At 33.1% G+C, this 22,161-nt stretch overlaps 1 protein-coding gene across 1 annotated transcript in view; it reads right to left on the bottom strand.

The window, feature by feature from the left end:
- The window catches only part of LOC128208704 (kinesin-like protein KIF16B), a 56,059-nt gene that overhangs the window by 4,071 nt on the left and 29,827 nt on the right, over positions 1-22,161 (bottom strand). The window contains exons 11-20 of the mRNA XM_052912252.1: positions 16,882-17,088; positions 15,253-15,350; positions 14,682-14,759; positions 11,425-11,499; positions 9,333-9,467; positions 7,797-7,848; positions 7,382-7,519; positions 6,908-6,990; positions 6,424-6,563; positions 3,024-3,077 (exon numbers count right to left, since the gene is read on the bottom strand). Of these exons, the coding sequence (XP_052768212.1) occupies positions 3,024-3,077; positions 6,424-6,563; positions 6,908-6,990; positions 7,382-7,519; positions 7,797-7,848; positions 9,333-9,467; positions 11,425-11,499; positions 14,682-14,759; positions 15,253-15,350; positions 16,882-17,088 (1,060 nt within the window). The remainder of the gene's footprint in view (positions 1-3,023; positions 3,078-6,423; positions 6,564-6,907; positions 6,991-7,381; positions 7,520-7,796; positions 7,849-9,332; positions 9,468-11,424; positions 11,500-14,681; positions 14,760-15,252; positions 15,351-16,881; positions 17,089-22,161) is intronic.

Raw genomic sequence — 22,161 nt, 5'->3', positions numbered from 1 at the left:
CTAAGTAAACAATTATTGACTTGGTTGATAAAATAAGCTAAATACATGTCAAATCAAGTCACAATACTTCAGGAAATCACTTTTTAGTCCACATGCAAGTATTTCACATCAATAGGATTTCTAATCTTATCAAAATCTGTTTCATTAAGGTTTTATTTCGACACCAATCACAAAACTTTTCACAGGCGTTTGATAAGTTTGAATTAATAGATATCTTTCAATCTTTTACAATGTTATAACAGTCGTTCTGTCATAGAGCAATTATAGAATCGTGTTTGCATAAACAAGAAAAGCTAATTGTATACATTCTCTTTTCTCATTTCAAATAAAAATCTAACTGAATTAAATAAAGGTAAAAGATGAACAATAATGTTTTTAATCAAAATCAATAAAGAAATATCATATGTACCATAGACTGATATACAAGCAGGGTTGTAGCTTGACCAGAATTGACGTGAAGGGTTGGCTGGCTAGTGAGAGGGGGGGGGGGGGGCGTTCAGTGTCTTGCCCCAACACGAAAATTTTAAATGCGGGATGCTTTCTACAATATCTTGGTTAAAAACTACACTAAAAAACCCTAAAAAATGGATTCCTTTTTCATAAATATCATTCAATTACGTGCTGGCCCTGGTATATTGTAAGTGCCTAATGGAGCTACACCAGTGTCCCAACATTATTGTCAGCTTTGTAGATTATGGCTTATCAGCTTGAGTGTAAATATTTACTAAGAAAAAATACATCTTTTGTCAATTTCTAACCTTGTCTTACCCATATTTGAGATGTTAGCTTAATTCTGTACTCAGTAATGGGCATAAAACTTTAATTTCTGTTTCAAAAGTTTACCCAGGTGTTTTAAACAAAACTGAGTAAGTTTTCTAATACTTAAGACATTTTCAAAAGAAATATAATCAATATAGTAAATAACCACATAATTTATTATTCAATTTGCATTTCTGCAATATCAACCCTCACCGTTATCAGCTCTGAACATTTGAGTAATTTTAAGATAATTTTAAAAGAAATATGATATCAATATATTATATTAAATAAAACTGATTCAATTAGCATTTCAGTTCTGCACTATCCACTCCGGTTTTAGTTCAGAACATATAAGTATAGGAATCACACTTACTGAATTGATAATGCACCAGTCAATTGTAACCAGCCACCCCTCCCCCCCTGGTCTGGGGAATAGCAGGGTCTTTGATTTTTTTGTCCAGCCAAGCCCAGGTAAAAAAAACACCCTGCAGGGACGAACTGCTGAATATAATCCCCACCATATGCCCCCGCACCCCAGGTAAGGACCATTCCCAGCTATTTTGGCACAAAGACAAAACCACTGCAAAAACAGCCCATTTCCCCATCTATCCCCTGTATACTCCCGGACCTGGGGGGCTGTGGTTACAATTGACATGTGCATAACAAAATGAAGTTGGTTAAAGTTTATAAGTGTAAATTTACTAAAATATGTTGTTATTTGCGATGCATGTCACGTACCATTATTATTTTGCTAAATGCTGCTTACAACCCTCCGTATAACCCTTAAACCTTCATAGTGGTCGAGATTATGTTTCATCTACTGGTCCAACCTCTGTTTAAATCTACTAATTAAAATTATTAATGGCTTTCTGCCAATACAAAATAAATTATATAATACAGCAAATTTGAGAAATACAGTGCCATCCAATTTGACAAAATATAATTTTGACCACTATTATAGTAAATGATAGTTATTCATTTTGCACTAGAACAGTTCTGAAGAAATCATGATTACATTGAGGACAATAGTAATAGGCTTTTAACGCTATAACTATCACTGAATGTGACGCATACTCTTGCCTATCCACTTTTTGAAAGAGTATGTGTATTTTAAAAGAGCAAATCACATCAAATGTTGTAAATATATTACATTATCTTCTTTGAGTAATTCCATTAAAGGATCAAGCCATCTATTCTATTATTATCTGTCACCCAAAAAAAGCAAAACGAACGCTCACAAAGTGACGAGGGACATATATACATGATCTATCCTACCATCATCCTTAAATACAGGAGCATATACAATTACAACTAAAAAGCACTAAAACTTGAAAGTTAATACCTTAAATATTCAGAGTGTGGTGTAAAATATCTTTATAAATCCTGCTTTTTTACCCCAAAAAATCCAAATATGAATAAAATCTGTTATCAACATGTAAACACTAGACAATATTGGCCTTAGCTCAAACATCCTATCTTTAAACACCTTAAATATCCATTTTAATACCAATAAATGGGCTGGTGGATATATGATTCCCCACCCTATAACCTACATGGAAGATTCAAAACAAATCCATCTACAAAATTATGAACAAATACAAATGACATAGTTCCCCCATTATGTATGATAACTGAACAAGGCACTATCAGAAATAATCTCTGAGCTGTGAACACTACTATAGTAGAAGTCTGTTAGACTGCTGATTTTGCACTTAACTTGGCAGAAATATTGTCTGCCATCAATAGAACAATATGAACTGATAATACTGCAAGACTATAAAAAAACGGTGCCAACTGACTAATTTATCAATGAAACATGCACTAAGAAGTTTAACACTATTAGAAGTTAATGCAAATTGGAATGAAATGAATTAAACATTTATTCAACAGCTTTGATTTTTTTTTTAAAACGAATAAACAAAACAGTCACCAAACAATTTTATCAGGAATATAACCAGGCGTACTATGTTTTAAAAGTTCCTGAACGAGAACAACTATGATGACAACAACAAAAAAACCCACAAAAAACACCTTAACAACAACAATGACCACAATGATGATGGCGGCAACAACAACAAAGATGATGATGACCACAATAACCAGAACAACAACAACAACATAAAATTAATGCTAGTACGACAACACCTCATTTTTTTAAATGAGCACTTATGATGTAATGACACTTCAGAGAAAAAACATCAACTTTCCACAAATTTTCCACAAACAGGGTAGACAATTCAATAATAGTTCAGGAGTTACTGTACCTTGCTTGCTCAATCCTCTCTTGTTCACTCTGGTAATGTCGTTCAAGGTCTCGGCTGAAGTCATAAAGTAAAATAACTTAACATAAAACCTGGACACAACAATATATTCAAATTCATGTTAGCTCACCAATTTCCTTGTACATTATACTTGTACTCTTTAAAGCTCAATTATTAAGATAGCTACAAGCTGATATGGTCAGTTTTCTGGACAGAAACCAGTACTGATGTCCCTTTTGACAGCTGCCATATAAACGTACCACTGGTGGGACTCATACCCATGATGTCTTTGGTGAGAAGCAGACAAGTGTTTAACCCGCAGACTACTCTTGTATTCTATCAATTCATATGTGTATGTTAGTTACAAATTTCATGATGCAATGTCATAGAAAACTGGTATTTTATAAACCTAAATTCAAAACATAATGCTTTTTGACGTTACAATATGCAATTTTTCAACCTATGATACAAAGATAAAGTTAAGTTTTTTTCATCAAGAGAGAGAGAGAGAGAGAGAGAGAGAGAGAGAGACAGAGGAAGGAAAGGAGAGAGAGAGAGAGAGGGAGAGAGAGAGAGAGAGAGAGAGAGACAGAGGAAGGAAAGGAGAGAGAGAGAGAGAGAGAGAGAGAGAGAGAGAGAGAGAGAGCAAGTTTGTTAAAAATTATTAGAAATAATTAGCATTAGTGTTATAACATGCACTAGCGGATGAAGGTGTCCAAATCCAAGTTTATTTTTAATGTCATTATTGGAGAAATAAAAGTAATACAAAAAGCTCAAAATGCACCATTTCAAACAAGAAATTGTTAAAATGTTCTTGGGGATTTTCAATAAAAATAATGCTATTTTGGGTGTGTGTTTTTTTCAATCTTAATGATGTTGAAAAATTATTTGACTGTACAATTTGTTAATCTATTAAGCAAGAATTACTTTTTAAAGTTGCACTATCAGCATGCATAGCTTTAATCTTAATTAAATAAACAATATGTATGCACATCTATGTATGAAAAGCAAACTACATAATAACGTTTGACTAAAGAAATATAAGGTATAAGGGAGACAAATATATCAAACAAATTTAAATATTGAAACATTACTGATAGAGTTAGTGTTAATTACGATAATCAAACAGGTTTTGTCTCATAGAATAAGAGCACAAATTGGTATGTCTGTTACTCATGGATGTTTTGTCTAACAGAGTTAGCGCAAATGGAATGCCCCTTTATTTAACTCATGCATCTTTCGACTGACAGACATGTGCCCTTAGTCGAAAGATGCATCATACCATTGGTATGATTGTACTTTACTCATGCATGAGTCAATTTTCACAAACTAAAAAAAATAATTTATAAAACAATTTGATGCATTTAATATTATAAGGTTGGTTAGTAGGTGACCCGATATAGGATATACGGGGCAAAGGAAACCATATCGAGTGAGAATGAAGCTCGAACCCTTATATGGTCTCCTTTGCTATACCATATCCGATCGCCTACAAACCCCCTAACGTATATATCATGTCGACAACCTGTTTACATGTTTAAATGTTTCATTTATTCATCAGAATATTCATTGGAATATGAAAATAGGCGCCATTTTGGTTCAATATAAATTTGGTAACCCAATATGGAAAAATATGGGGTCACCGCATAACCAATCCTGGACCAATAGCATTCCGGCATTCATGTTAGAAGCGTGATATAGTAATTTATTGTTATATCCTGTCAAAAACTTTTTCTATTCTAAACATAATTTAGATAATCCTTAACTGCATTGAGCTCCTGTACAATATTTACAGTAAATAGAAAAACTGTTCTATCATAATATACCTTCTCAAAAATGCGCATGTAAATGATATAACCAATAATAAATATTATGGCAAATATTCAGTAAAAAAGAATAGTTCTACAGAATATTAAACAAGTTACACTCCACTAAATATGATAAGATATGCATACAAAACCAAACAACACTTTATACCCAATACAGCCCCAGCTTGGAAACCTTTCACCAAATATTAATAAAAGCAAAATTATCTACAGAGTACAAAGAAAGCCTCCCATGTTAGAAAAAGTGGGTGGGGTAAATACTCACCACAAATCTTGGGCAGCATAACTGAGGTTAAACAACAAGATTACAGGGTCATTCACTTCCAAGGTAGCATTCATATACTCAAAATGAACAATAGAATAGCTCATGGATAAAGACCATGCATCATTAATAATTTACTAAGAAGCCTAAATTTCTTCTTTTGATAGCATAACATGATCATTTCAGCTCGAACTCAAATATGGTTTCCTGAGCCCTGTATATCCCATATCAGGTCAACTACAAACCATTTTACTGAGTTTCAATATTAAATGCTCAATTCTTACAATATTAAAGGCGGAAGTTTTACAGGTATGAAATAAATAGTAATGGCTGTTTCTACTTCATTGATTTTTCTTTTAGAAAAATCCCTTAATTTAATTTTATTGAATTAACAAATCCTTCAACAATTAACTCACAGCTACACAAATAATTGATCTAATATAATGTTGGGGAAGAATTTTGGAATATGATACACAACAATGGTAAGATTTACATGTCATGGTAACTTGGATACACAGAAACATAGGTTTGAGAGCATTGACCTGTGGTCTACAAGGACATCATGCAATAGTCTGGTTGTATGAATATAAAAGGAACAAAAATGTTATTTTCAGGCCAAAAAAGAAGAATATTGGGATCTGATTACCCAACTGAAACTATTATAAGTCACCACCTTAACATTTTTTATTTTTTATTTTTTATTTTGTTTTTGTGGGGGGGAGCGGGTATAATATTTTAGTCATTTGGAAATGATTAAAAATAATGTCATTATTCCCAAAACACTCATACAGAGTGAAAAATATTATAACATTAATATTACGCTCTATACAGGCATCCATATTAATGACAAAAATTGTAATACAAATATTGGTTTTTTGTTCCTTTCATAATCTAAGGAAATATACTGAAAACTATGAAGTCTTACATTACAACATCTGAATAGCGCCGCCGACTGAAAACCAATATTTCCTTTAACATGTGTGTAGCCTAAATGTAAAACACTGGCGGGAGTTAATCATTAGCTAACAGACAAAAAACACACTGTAAATTTTTACATGGATACTGAGTGACTGCATATTCTAATCTAGCAGAGTTCTTTTTAATTAACTGCATCATATATGAGTTTTAAAATGCAAGAAAATTCTTAAAGTTATCAGATCTTATTTTGCTTTCTGTTTTCTTTTTTGAATGAAACCTGAGAATGTATTATAATCTTTTAAGGTAGAAATGAAATTATCTTGCATTCAAACAACTAATTTATACAGACCACTGTAAACTATTTAATTACACAATTTGTTTTAGTATGAATAATTACTTTGGGTAGGACCGTGCCAGTTGAGACTGCGGGCTTAGATAGTTTGAGTCATCTCCGCCAATGGAGCTGTAGCTGCTCGCCCGAGAGAGCCCGCTGTAGGAGGGGTATCCAACACCAAGCGTATTGAGGCTGCCTTGACTCTGAAATAGATACAAATCAACTTAACTTGTTTGTAAAACATTAGTGAAGTTGAGTTGCTTTCACTGCAGTGAAAATAACACCAGCAAATATAACCTGATATTTCACCTAAAGGCATATAAGAATGAGAGGTTTTCCGCAATCCATACACACATTAGGGTCTGAGTGTTGTTACAAGAGGAAAAGATATTTGCTGTTCTTACAATTCTTTTTCCCTTACATTTAACAATATATACAACATCTGATTAATATTTATGCTTTACAATAAACGGAAATAATTGGAATTTGATATTTTACAATATGTGAAATAAAATTTCCATATATAATTTTGCGCAGAATTGCATACTTGTCTGTTTTCCCTGAGTTTGGCAGCCTCAGCAGGATTGTTGAAACGGAAGACCTGATTTCCCCCGAGTATCACATAATCTCCTGGAAACAGGGTAAAATTCAGTGATCTTGCTCAAACTATATACCCGTCTTATAAACGAGTCTAAAAAAAACACCAGATCTCATGGGCAAAGTTAGGGTGTCGTCTTATAAGCTGATTGCCTTATAGTCGGGAAAATACGGTAGTTTTAATTCTAATATTGAAAATTAACATGATTTAATTCACATCACATAAAGTGAAGATTTGTGATTTTTATTACAGTAGTTCAAAAGAATAAGCTTTAGTAGTTTGTAATCTTTAAAAAAAAAAAAATAAGGTGATTGCAACTTTAAAACATTGAAGATAAATGCTAAGAAAATTACTTATTTTACAACAAATTGTTCTCTACTCAACAAGCTAGAAATTACTTTCCAACTTATGCGTGTTTCTTACCCTGAGAGAGTTTTGTTGGTTGTGTACATTCCTGACCATTGACAGAACACAGGGCCCCCTGGCCGGGCCTCAGTATTACCTCCCCTGTTGCATTCTCTATCACACAGTGCTCAGTCTCTATGCCAGGGCCCTCCAAAACTGGAATTGAACAGTGGGGTTTAAACTCTTTTATACAATACAACAAAGAATTCCTATCCATCGTAATATGGACTTCTGCCAGAACCTGCATGATCAGTATATATAATTATATTACATTCACAATCAAGTATTATTAGCAGCAAGTCAACGAATTTTGGCTGTTCTATCATGTCAACAACACAAAACAATCAATATGGTTTTAAGCACTTAACACACTCAACACTTAATATCCATCCTTTAAATAAAGATTGCCTTATATAATAACCAAACCACCGACCTATGTCCCTCTCTGCGTCGGCATCCCCTCGACCTACCAACGTCTCTCCCTCCTGAAAAGATTTGCATACTGGCTAAACTGAATTAAATAACCGTTAAACCAAATCCTTTTCTTTGCAGTGTTGTTTTTATTAAGATTATGGAACGAGAACAAGAGCCCCCCTGAATTAACTCTGTTTTTATCAGACTAACAAGGGGCATAACCCAACAATTATTTAATTTAGAGTTATCAGCTCACCTAGGTGTGTGTGTGTTTTGTCTCTGGCAACATTTGTATCAAGTTCAATGTGAATATCTATAACAGTTCTTGAGTTATGGTTAAGATTAAAGTTTTAAATTTCATAATGGACTGGATGAATTTTCATTGTAATTATCTTCAGGTTCTGAAAACATGCATTGGAGTCATATACGTCCTCCCGAATCGAAAAGGCAACAGTAATAATAATCATGTTTGTTCAGACTTATACCAATTGACATTCTTACAACCAAAATTTAAGACCAGTTTAAAGTTGTCAAGTTATATATGCAATTATAATAATTGTAAAACTCAGCTACTCATAGCTATATTTGTACTAAAAAAACTCTGTATGATGAAACGTTTCAAAGAAAATCAATTCCACAGAGTTTATAGACCTATTGCAAGTTGATTTCATCCCTACAAGAGCAGACACACAAGAATCAAATCAAATTGTCTCAAAATCTCCATAATTTTGCCCGATATAGACACAGTACTTTACTTCTATCAAAATCTGCTGGTAGACAGACAATATTCTCATCTATCAAATCAGATTCATGAGATTTCTTGGAACAATTTGAATTCTACAACCAGACTGGCAGATCATTTTTGTGGCATATGTTATGATAAATTTCATAAAGATAACAACAATACCATGAACATAATTGTCCAAATTTCTTGGAAAATCTTATGCTTAACATGTTTATTTTATTCAGCAAATTTTACAAAACAATAAACAGTTTATCATGATAATCCTAAACATAAATTTCTTTGAAAGTCCTGTTAACAGGAACATATTACACTATTTATACCATAACAAAAATATTGTGCCAAATTTTCAGATCCTGTAATAAGAATTTTAGGACTGTTCAAGGAATAGGTCCTAGAAGATTATTAATACTAATTGTTTTGTGACCAAAATAGATTTCAGCTGATCCATACATGTGAACTCTACCGATGGTAGGTAAAATTTACCGCTTTTGAGAACCTTCTAACGCCATACCGCTTTCCTGTCGAAATCTTCCACTATTAAAAGCTCTTTTCATAAATTTTCTTTTAAAAACCTCAAAATTCTATCAACTATGCTAAAATACCATATTAATCTGTCACTTTAAAGAACATGGTGCAATAAACAACTTGTCAAATCACTTCACCCTTCGGCCGAGATCGTTAAACTCAGTAAACAGTACGGTACAAAAGACCACTAATCAGCCTGATTGGTTGTAAAACATTAACTATACAATTCGTTGTGCTCTTTTTTCTGAAAAACATGGGAGTCTAAATACCCGCTATTTCACATACCTTGAGATGGAAGATGACGATGCCGGTGCTAAGAACATCATCGTCCATGCCGACTAGGTATGGGAGCTGAGAGTCGATCATCACGCCCATTGAGCTCGACCGGTTTCGTAATCCTCTGATGCTCAAGTCAGACTCCTGGAGAAAGAGTTTTACAGTAAGCAACAGACAAGTTCATGTTTGTCAACGTGAAGAGATAAGATTTTGGGGGATATACTTTTTTGATGGAGAAAAAAAGGTTGGCATATTCTTGATGCTCAGTATGTTTTAAAGAATATCTTTATCATCTTACCTGTATTTATAAATACAATAACAACTACAGGGACAAGCCCACTGGTCGAAAAAAAATGTTAACAGGCACAAGGCAAGGGCCCAAATGATAATAATCCTTTTAAACATTAATGAATTTATCTTTATTTAAGCATTAAAGGGACTAGACACCAGAAGACACATGATTGCAAGAAAACAAGAAGAATATCAACATCTTGAATTACTGAATTTGGTGATTTTGGAACCATCTGGTGTCTAGTCCCTTTAAGACCTAACTCATTGTCTACTCAATGACCTCAAAACTGTAATACATGAGCATAGCTAGCAAAAATATTAACAAATAATACAGCTACAGTGCTCAATATCTAAGAATTAATGTTAACTAGAATTCTAGGAATCAGACGTGTCACTAGTGAAGTTCACCATTCATTTTTCTAGTCAAGGTCACCATGACCATTGACATTCTTGCCCCATGATAAAAAGGAATCATGCACTCCATGCACTGACAATGACCAACGTGCATACCAAGTTTGAAGACTCTACAAAAAGTCATTCAGTTGTTGTAAAGCCGACACTGACACAAACGGCAAAGCAGACGACATCTGACAAAGTAAAGGCTTCACAAAAACTACTGATTTCCAAACGTACTTCAGATGTCATCTACTGTCCAGCTACATGTATTTATTTTCTACCATAATAAGTGGAATGTAAACCAAATGAATATTTTAGCTTCCCGTTGGTGAATTTACTGACCTTCATGATATCATGTGTAGAGGACCATTTACCCATCCAGGATTGGATTAGCTGCGCCGCCTACAGTTACCAGAAGCGATATATGATATACACACTAAATGGGGTTATTAAATTACAAACTGGTAAACAAACTAAGCTTCGATAAATACATATTAGTTCTTGCAATCTAGATAAATGGTACATGGATTTACTCTAAGATTCAATTAAATTTCCATGATTCAATTAAGATTCCATAATTCAATAAAGTTTCCATGATTCAATCAAGTTTCCATGAATCAATTAAGTTTCCATGAATCAATCAAGTTTCCATGATTCAATCATGTTTCCATGATTCAATCATGTTTCCATGAATCAATCAAGTTTCCATGAATCAATCAAGTTTCCATGAATCAATTAAGTTTCCATGAATCAATCAAGTTTCCATAATTCAACAAAGTTTCCATGATTCAATCAAGTTTCCATGAATCAATTAAGTTTCTATGATTCAATATAGTTCCCATGGCTCAATGAAGTTACCATGATTCAATTAAGTTCCCATAATTCAATTAAGTTTTCAAAGAGCATTTAAGCATTATTAAAGTTTAGTATACCACTGCATATACCATTCTTATATTGTCAATGATATGATGCAATAAATATCAGCATTGGTACCAATCTGTGAAGTTCTACCTTTTAACACTATATCACTGACCTCGGCGGTTTCATAAAAAAAAAACCTAGGAGCTATTTTGTGCTTAGAAGAGATTTGAAACACTTCAACTGCACTTCTGAAAATCTCTCCTGTATAACACAATCAAACCTAGAATTCTTGATCAAACGATCCTGGGATATTTCAGAAGCGCAATTTGACAAAAACATTCTCAATTCAAAATTGCTGAACTTTTATTTTTAATTCTAGCTTTTAGTATAGCACTAAGTCTTGTACAAATAAAGCCTTAGATAAGATCATATATGTATGACTTGTTAAGTGCTTTCTTAGGTATATACAATATAATAATTACTAATCTGACAAATGCATTACCATCTAACTAGATTACATAAATGTAATTCAATTGTAAAAGACGCCACTCACCATTTCCTCATTTTCATGGAGCTTCTCCGCTATATCAGCATTGTCTGCTTCTGGAAGACTGACTATTGTCCCGGCCTGCAACAGATACAATAACAAACTGATCAATTTGAAATTTCAGTCAGTATTTTTATACATCAAGTTGCAACAATATAATTGGTGAAATGTGTTGGTTTTGACTGTTGCTGCTGTTGTTGAAGCTTAGAGTGTATCACAGTTGTAAATTACAATTCTGATCAGCCAATAGTGACTTAAGAAAGCTTTGGTCTCTCACTGCCTTCAAGATTTGATTCAATTGAATCTTGTCACTTACACCACATTCTGGTAATGCACCAGTCAATTGTAACCAGCAGCCCCCCCTCCCCCCCAGGTCCAGGGGTATACCGGGAATAGCGGGGGAAATGGACCGTGTTTTTACCCTCCAGTTTGCCCCATAGTACCGAGTGATAGTCCACCTAAATGGCCGTCAACGAGTCTTTTGACGATTTTTTTAATATGGCAGACTCGTGACGTCCACCATCCCAGCAAAAAGTAGCAAGTGGTCCTTGCGCAGAGAATCCTTGCGGCCACAATTTTGAAATTATCTCCATTATAAATTCAAATTTCTACGAAAATATTATTGCCTACTATTAAACACATATTAAGATATGTCAGTATGCCCAAAAAACATGTTAAGTTATCATAAAACACTTACAAGTGTCAATTGTTTATCAAGTATCCCGATATCGGTATATCATGGACAAATCTGACTGGTTGTGTACATGTATAACGGTATTTGTGACCCATAATATATTAATGTGAAAATAACAACTCTAATGACAAATTTAATCCAGTTCAGATCACTGTCGGATAAAAATTGAACAACTTTGTCATTATTTTTCAACATCAATGCATATTATTTCAGTATATCATTACACCCATTGTTAAATAGTAGAGAGTTGTAGCGTTACAGGGATACATAAGAAATATCAAAATAATAAAAAAAAGTATCCCTGATCGCTCATTATTGTAGCTATACCGAGTGACTGCGGTGTTTTGTTTCCACACCGAAAATAGTGGGGAATGCTCCTTACCAAGGATGTCCTCGGGTTGGCTAAACCAAAAGTCAAAGTCCCAGATATTCCCTGGACCTGGGGGCCGTGGTTACAATTGACTGGTGCTAGTGTATTGATGAAATTATGATGTCTTATGTGAAACAGGAACATTTTAATCGCAAATTTTGCATAACTTATATCAAATTAAAGAAATATTGTTTTCACGCAAAAGATGAAACTAAAGTGACCTTTATTTAAGCAGGAAAAGGTGGCATATTATGATCATATTTTGTTTGACTAATTGACAAATAAGTATTGACAGTAAAACAGTAGTATAATGCTCATTTAGAATCAAGTGCACATCAATGGAAAACTTAGATAAACGGTTTACATTTTATGTGCATACTAATTGCATCTACAAACGTTCACAACAAAACCTCTACAATTGTACATATTCACAGCATTCTTCTAAAATAAAAGATTAACTGGAAAAAAGGTACAGTATTTCTACAGTTGTACAATTACTCTTGTAAACAGTAGCATCTCATCTGATATTAACACTTGTCTACTCATCACAGTCAGACAAGGGGCATAACCTCCACATATCAATTAGGTCAGAGTTATGGGCCTTGTTACACAAATGTGAACAATTTGTTCCATTTCTAAGTTTTTTGTAAATTATTAGAACTTTTTTATTGTTGACACTTATTTAAGTCAGAGTTAAGGAATTTCTTACATGTGTGTGTGAGCACTGATAGAAATGTTTCAAATGAAAATTTAATGGTTTAAGTTAATAATATTGAATAAAACTAATAAAACGTTATTGTAAAAAATGACAACAATGGTGATATGACAAATTCATTTGATTTTTAAAAAATAAGAGCAGTTCAGAGTGAACGCCAGCACTAAGTCTGTTGTTGATTGTAGTCAAACTAAGGGCATAACTGTCAAACTAAGGGCAAAACTCAACAATAATTAAATCCAGAGTTATGGGTCTTGCCACAGATGTTCTTAGTTCTTATACAGACCGTTATTGAATACCAGCCAAGACAAAAATGTTGACATTAAAAATAAATGCACAGCAGAGCGACAACCAACATTCGTTTTTGTTTTTTTTTCTGAAAAAAAGAGATATAACTCAACAATTATTAAGAGTTATGGGTCTTGCTACAGATGTGCATACTGTCACTGGTAAGTTGTAACCAAGATTCATGTGAACATCTTGAGCAGTTAATAGTAAAAGGCCAAGGTTAAAGTTTAAGCACACCACACAAAGGCTAGTCAATAACTCAATTTTTTTGTCATCAAATTAGACAAGCTAAAAATAATATAAATAATACATTATAACAAACACACAAAAAACAGTTACTGGGTGAGGGCTACATGATATTATGTTCTATAGTGCTACAAAGTGGTTGATTCCAAATATCTGATAATACACCCAGGTTATGCAGGAATACCTTTTCTGTGTTTTGGTCCCCTGATAAACTTGGGACATACAAAAATATGTCCCCTATTTCATCATGCTGAAAGTTGCTTGGCTGAAAGTTTTAATATTATTTTGTGCATGAAATATTTCCTAAGACTTTGCACAACATTTTCATAATTATGTTTTAGTCCCCTCAGTTTCTTAAAATGCTGCCTTCTTTGTTTGCATACTGACCCTTAAAGATTATTTTCATAATGATTATTCACTGTTAAAATTCAGTCATTAATTAAGGTTTGTCAACCAATACATTCAAGTAGCCCTTAAAAAATATTTACACAATCAGAGAATAAAACTGATCTGCTCTCACTTAAAAAGAATAAAAATCATAAATGGTGATGCTTGTTTCAAGGTGTGAAAGCTTAATAGATTCATTGCACAGTCTTTCATGCATCTTAAAAGCTTGCAATAAACAAGCAACAAATGCAAAAAGCTCCAACGTGAAAGCTTAACAGATTCATTGCTCGGTCTTTCATGCATCTTAAAAGCTTGCAATAAACAAGAAACAAATGCAAAAAGCTCCAACGTGAAAGCTAAATAGATTCATTGTACGGTCTTTCATGCATTTTACAAGCTTGCAATAAACAAGCAACAAATGCAAAAAGCTCCAACGTGAAAGCTTAATAGATTCATTGCACAGCCTTTCATGCATCTTTTAAGCTTGCAATTAGCAAGCAACGAATGAAAAATGTGATCTTTTTTCGTTTTCAAAAAATATGTGACCATTGAAACAAACTAACCTTCTGAGCTGATGCCAACATTCCATGGAGTCTTCCTATTTCCTTCCTGAGTTCTCGAATCAGCGCTACATTGCTGTCCTGCGACAGAAAATTATTAAAAAGAATTGAAATATTGATTGATTTGTACAGTCACTGTCAGTATAAGCACAACTACATGGATATTTCAGACTGTTTGTGAGTTATAGCCTGTGAACAGTAATGTTGTTCAACATTATGCCCATGTTACAAATTCTGAGACATTCATTTATGAGAAAAGAGCTAAGAAAAAGTTATAACCCTTTCAGAGCCAAATTTATTGTTAAAAGAACGCTTTATATTGTCTTATATCAAGGCAAGTCAATATTTGTTTATTGTTGGATATCATGTAACAATTAAAACACAAGCTAAGTAGAGCGTTTCTTTTATCCTCTACATTTCCTAAGCTTTTTACCAACAAAATTATTTAAAACAAATATCAACAGGATTCATCTTAAATAATAAAGCATGTGTAACCAGACTTTAAAATGTTATCTAACCAATAGTTCACATATATATATAGATAGATTTATTAGAACATTATCATCATCATTACCTCGTTTATGTGTGGTTTGTTGATGATATTTTTGGCACGCTGGGCGTATCGAAGTGTGCTAATACTTTCACTGTAATACTGGCTGGCAGGAGTAATGGCTAAAAAGAAGGTAAGGGAGGTAATTTCTTACTATATAAGTTATACCTTATATTATGGGTTGCCTCCCTTTTAATATTTAAAAATTGGCTATGAAATCATAATTTTTAACATCAAAATAATTGTGTATGTTTTTTTTTAAACAATCTTGGAACAATATCTAATATTTAAGAATACAAGGGTTGATTCAGAATTACGTGGACTTTTTTAATAATTCTAACATCATTTCACATAGAACATAGAAACTTCACACTCAATACATATAACATATCCTACGTAATTCCTGCAATTTTCAGAGCAAAATATAGAATTTTCGCTGAATTGCAATCAAATTACGATACATGGTTGAACACGACCGGCACAGTCCAATAACGTCAATGACGTTGCGCTCATAAAGCGTCATATTTTTTCGAAGTATTACCAACCAACACATGGCGCATAATCCACTGCATATATTATGAAAATATAAATAAATAGAAAAAAATAAAATAATAATAATAATATTGATAAAAATTAATTAATTAAAAAAATAATAATGCCTTTTCAAAGTAATCCTGTTCATTAATTGTTCACCTTCCCGTGTAAATATTTGCAGAAATGTTTTTTAATAACGCATATTTTTTTCTTTCTCGTCCTTACATAGCAATTATAGGACCCATCTCGCAAAAACTTTTCGCACCCCTAAATCATCTCTTAAAACTCTTTGCACTTCCGTACCCTGCCCCGACGATGCTTTCTACAACACAACTGTCAAATGGCGATCCCCTTTGATGACATTCTTTACCAACGTCAAAAACGTCATGCCCTTCGTCTTCTTCTGTCCCTTTGTCTTATCGTCTTCTATGGAATATCATCATTCTCTTAAACGTTAATGCCAGTTAAATACTTATGACCGACACATGTTGCTTCATTTCCACCTTGGCCATCATTATCATAATCTGTGTCCGTGTTTTCCCCAATTCAACGCAAAACTTCATCGTCTCGCACTTCTACAAAGTCCGATGACGCCATGTTGTGTCCCAGACTGTGCTTGTAATCAAGTCAGAATATATAGCGACTTTCAAACGGAAATGACGTCAGAAACTTGAACAGTATATTAGTATGAAGTCAACGTAATATATGATGTAATTTGGCGGAATTTCATAGATAAACATGGAAGAAAAGCATGTTGTAAGAGATACATAATTTTTTTGTAAACGTTCATTTTAGACGGTGCGCCAACCGTGCGTTCCTGTTAATTTAGAACCCGTAATTTTGAAATACTCATTAATTTTACAGACCTAAATTTCATACCGTCTATGCAGAATACTTTGAATAAGATATTCATGAATTAAAAAATGATTTGGACGCACAATAAAGAAAAGATGTAAGAAGTCCACGTAATTCTGGATCACCCCTCGTAAGTGTGTGTTTTTTTAAGAAAATGTTAAACCAGCTTTACACTAAATAAGTTTATGTGTCAACTTTATTAACAGAGACATCATCTAACCCCAAAACAACTTAAAAATACTGTTAAAAAGACAGCTCACTTACTGGCAATCATGATGGTTTTAGCGTTTCCCCCGAGGCTGTCTTTAAGCAACCAAGTAAGGACAGAGTCTCTATATGGAATGTAAGGCATGCGTTGTTTATTTGGTCCTGAGGGGGTGGAGCTAGCCTGGGACTCCCCTCCCCCACTGGCAGAAAAACTCTGGAGTGAGCCCATGTCATCTGTTTCCCAAGACAGGAGTGATCGCTCAGCTGGAATAGAGAGTACTGGTAGAAATAAAATAATCTAGCTTTGTGTAAGTTTGATAAAGTTTGGCACAGTACAAAATTAACTTTCAATGACTTTATTTCAGGCATAGATTTTAGAATGTGTGCACAATTATATGACTTTTGATCTTAAAATGTGGCCTTGACCTTGAAGGTCAGCAAATGAGGTCTTTGGTCTGTATAATTGTGGGAAAAATCACTTGAAATTCTCCAGAACAGGACAGTTTGTTCTACTTAATGGCAAAATTATTCCAAATTCAAAATAATGTTACAGTTTGGTGCTGATCTGAACTTTTATGAAAGCTGATTGAACAATTCTAAAAGCAACTTAACACTGAGTGACCATTAGTCATTCACAGATGGGACAAAACAATGATAATACCGATGTCTGTCAAAGGTCATCAAATATGCTGGATACCATTTGGCCATGTTGTTAACAAACATACAGCATAATACTTTAAAGCTTCACTCTCACAGATTTACCGTTTTTACAACTTTTTTTTATTTTTTGTCTTGGAAAGAGCAAATGTTTGCGTTCATATCTACAAACTAGTGATATAAGATTGCTGGTAAAAGATGTGATTGCAGATTTTCATATTTCCGTTCGAAAATCAATGTTTTATGGCTTAAATGGTTTAAGAAAAAGGCACAAAACACTGTTTTTGAACTTAAATATAAAAGTTTGTAATCTAATTTCTTTGTCTGACTCAGCAGTCTTATATAACGGGTTTCCATGGATTTTTCGCAAAAATTGGCTCATTCCATGATCGAAATTAAAAAAGTTGTCAAAACGTTCAATCTGTGAGAGTGCAGCTTTAAGATCAGAAAATTCACTTTAATATTGTGGTACTTTCAGATTTAATCGGAATTTTAACTTGTTAAGTCAATTTTTCTATGTAAAATATCTTTATCAATTCTCAGAATATATAACATCATTGTTACTCAGGGATTATGATAAAAACCAGTGAACACCGGATACAACCATTAAAAGGAGGGTCTTTGACTTCTTATAATGTGACTGTTGTCACTTTAAGACATCATAAATGAGAAAACACCTTTATTTACTTTTATTTCCAAATATTTTTATTCGTACATTTTTAAAATACCGTCCATTTATTGTTCTTTGATGGGACCCCCACTTGGGAGTTGAACACTTTGAATATGACACAAACCATTAAACCCATGTGAAAATGACAGTGTTGTAAAATAAAGCCCATTAATTCACTGTCTGTTTAAAATCTTTCAAAAGTAAACAAGTTAAATATTCTGGCAGTTTTCCTGTCTCAGTGACAATGGCATAAATACTTCAAGAGATTTTGACTTATGTCGAAATGTAAGTGAACTGCAAAGTATGTTAGACATTTTAGCTTTAAGTTACAGCCAAGGTTAAATATATCCTTGAAAATCTGTAGGTACCAGTAAATCCTACATATTTTCATTAAGGATTTTAACACTAAAAGGTTACAGACATGGACTGAAAATATGAAGTCATTCCATTTTTTATCAATTTCTTTGAACGGAAATTTGGTGGTCTTAAGAAAAAATGGAATTTCAGCACTTTTCCCAAATGATTGAGATCTCTTCTATTGAGAGATGTCTTATATAAATAAATTGAAGGCATTGGTAACAAAAACAGCTGATTCTGAGACAAAATGTACAAAAAAGTGAAAACTATCAATCTGTGAGAGTGCAGCTTTAAAGCATTAGTTAAATACAAAGTGGTCATATTAAGACTAAAAGTATTTTTCTTCATTTCTGAATGAAAACTGTAATGTTATATTAAACATCTTTTACTCCTGTTCATAAATGTTTAATTTATGCCCCTACAGGTCCTTGTTCCAACTCCCTGTAATAACAATGACCTTTTTTATACATGCCAGATCTATCCCCTTGAGTTCATTACAATATTTTGTTTAAAAAGTTACATAAATCTGTGCCAATATTGACAAAGTATTTAAGACATGGGTTTGTGGGCTTGGATCTATATAGGGACAGGAATGTATGCCAATTGCTTATCAATTTGTAAGTGAAATTTAGCAAACATGAAGTGTTTACTTAAAAAGTTGATACAATGAGAAATAATTGGACTGTTTCTCACCCAATATTGTACATTACCGCATTAAATTGCTTTTATTAGTACGCTATATATAGAGGGGCTTTTAACAGTACAATAACTCCGATCCTCTGCATGATTTTTCACCATGTTAAATGATTGTTTAACTACAACAAGAAAGCCATTGAATGAACACTTTTACGTGCCAATTTGCTTGATTTTTTTGTGAAAGGGGCATTACAAGAAAGTTATTAAAACCAGAGTTATGGGACTTGCTTTACATGTGCACTATTTTCTCTAGCAACATATGTGCCAGGTTCCGTTTGAATGTCTTGAACAGTTTCTAAGTTAAGGTCAATTATGTTAAGGTTTTGCATTTTATTGTGTGAGTGGTATTTTTTTTTAAAAGGTACAAAATATTGTGCAGAATTTTCTCCAGCAACATATGTACCAAGTTTCACTTGAATATCTTCAACAGTTTCTAAGTTATGGTCAAGGTTAAGTTTTTGCATTTAATTGTTGTGTTTTCAATAAAAGGGCATACATCAAAAATCATTCAAATTAGAGTTACAGACCTTGATTCACATGTCAGTATTTTCGGGCAAAATGAATACTGAATTTAATTTAAAACTGAGTCTCATAGACTGGTTGTTTTGACAACTTTTTCTTGGAATGACAATTTGAAATGGAATAGATATTTTGTGTAAATGTCTGGAAACCAGTGATATAAGACTGCTGACAAAAGAGCAGATCATAGTTTTTCATATCTAATTTTGAAAACTGATGTTTTATGGTAAAAACACTTTAAGAAAAATGAAATGTTGGCAGATCTGTTGAGTTGTGAGTTATCTTATAGGATTAAATTGAAGGCACTGATGCCAAAATGAGCTGATTCTGAGACCAAAAAATAAAAAAGGTTAAAACTGTGAGCATGTGAGAGTGCAGCTTTAAGTTACAGCCAAGGTTAAGACTGTGAGCATGTGAGAGTGCAGCTTTAAGTTACAGCCAAGGTTAAGACTGTGAGCATGTGAGAGTGCAGCTTTAAGTTACAGCCAAGGTTAAGACTGTGAGCATGTGAGAGTGCAGCTTTAAGTTACAGCCAAGGTCAAGACTGTGAGCATGTGAGAGTGCAGCTTTAAGTTACAGCCAAGGTCAAAACTGTGAGCATGTGAGAGTGCAGCTTTAAGTTACAGCCAAGGTTAAAACTGTGAGCATGTGAGAGTGCAGCTTTAAGTTACAGCCAAGGTTAAAACTGTGAGCATGTGAGAGTGAAGCTTTAAGTTACAGCCAAGGTTAAAACTGTGAGCATGTGAGAGTGCAGCTTTAAGTTACAGCCAAGGTTAAAAAAATGCACTATTCTGAAGAATACAACAACACCAAGAGTATGACAATACCTCAACTTCATTTCTTCACATATCAGATGAGCTGATATATATATCAGGGACTTGTTTAAATCAACAGGTTCCAAAAGACAATCCCTCTCCAAACTTCCTCCACCCAACCCCACCCCAATTACATGTACGCACTCCTCCTCCTATATCCCATACCCCACCCCTACCCTCCTACTCCAAAAATGAACTCGAATGAAAATAAAACTTCTGCGCCAATTATTTCCTTAGGAAAATGGTTATTAGCTTTAAGGTATATACTTTCGATCTATTCTAAAAATATTTATATTTCAAATACTAATTCTTAAGCCTAAAAAGCGGAAGTGAAGAAATTCAGTCTTTTTTTTAAATGCTAATATTTTCTACTTAATCACAAGAACCTGATAATAATAACAATTAAACAACAGGATCTGTATAAAAGTCTCACTTGAGTCATTCCCTTAATAATCAAACTTATAATGCTTATTTCAAGCCCTTATATATATGCTTAAAAGCCCTCATACAAATTCATTCTTTAACAAAACAATACTCAGAGTGACAATTATACAAAATAAGGTTATTCACTACCATTAAAAATGTATATATATACAACTCTCTCATAAATAAACGCCTGCTTAACATTTTACAAAGAAATAACTGTATGCTTTTTGTCAATACAAAGTTTCAACAAGATTTCATTTTTCATATTCGCTATCAGATAAATATATAACAGGCAATAAAGAAAGTGATTTATCATGTTTGATGTCACTTCTCATTCCGATATTGTGTTAAAATATACAGGGTACTCAATATCCATTCATAAGCCCTTTACACCCAGGCATGATATTAGCAGTTTGGAATGGAATTATTATCATTTATTACATGTTATGAAGACATTTCATGGTTTATAATAGATCTCTAGGTTTCTAAAGCTCATTTTTCCATTGAGCCATTAAAAGAATCCAGTCCACTTTTTTACAGACTAGCCACCTTTATTTAGCTTCATGAAAAACCTCCTATGGTATAAAAATACATATTGTCCTAACTTTCTTTATATATACATATTTCATACCATATAAAAAGCGTATGTTAATGAAGAATTAATTATAACATTAATCATTTTTGTATAGCCTTCTGAACGATTATTATTTATGGAGGGAATGGGCTCCAAATGTCTCCAAGGAGGTGATTATTTCTTCAGCTTTTGTATATCATTCTGACCTACCAGATTCTACTAAACTTAGAGATCAGACACTAATTATCATTTTTAGTTATTAATCTATTCAATATTACGAAATAACTTGGGCTCTTAAAAACATATATTGAACAAATATCAAGTTTGAGAGATGTTTGTTAGACAAAATATGCCCACTAAATGGACTTTTGTTATAAATAGGTGGATAATAAATAAGTTTTCATGAACATTGTGACAAGGTTTTGTCACATAATATTTGTTTTTTGTATGTGTGTGTTTATTATATTTTAGAGTTAGTTTTGTTTCAGTTTTTATGTCTCTATGTTTTAGTATATTTGATATGTTCTTTGATTATCAATAATATCTGTATATATTACTATTAAATGCACATTTTATTTTAACCAAATTTGCACATTTGATGTTTACCATATTTGACAATGTAA

This window comes from Mya arenaria, chromosome 11, assembly GCF_026914265.1.
Source record: "Mya arenaria isolate MELC-2E11 chromosome 11, ASM2691426v1".
NCBI classification, from domain to species: domain Eukaryota; kingdom Metazoa; phylum Mollusca; class Bivalvia; order Myida; family Myidae; genus Mya; species Mya arenaria.
The sequence above is the reverse complement of the archived record's forward strand: the minus strand, read 5'-3'. Positions and strand labels throughout refer to the sequence as shown.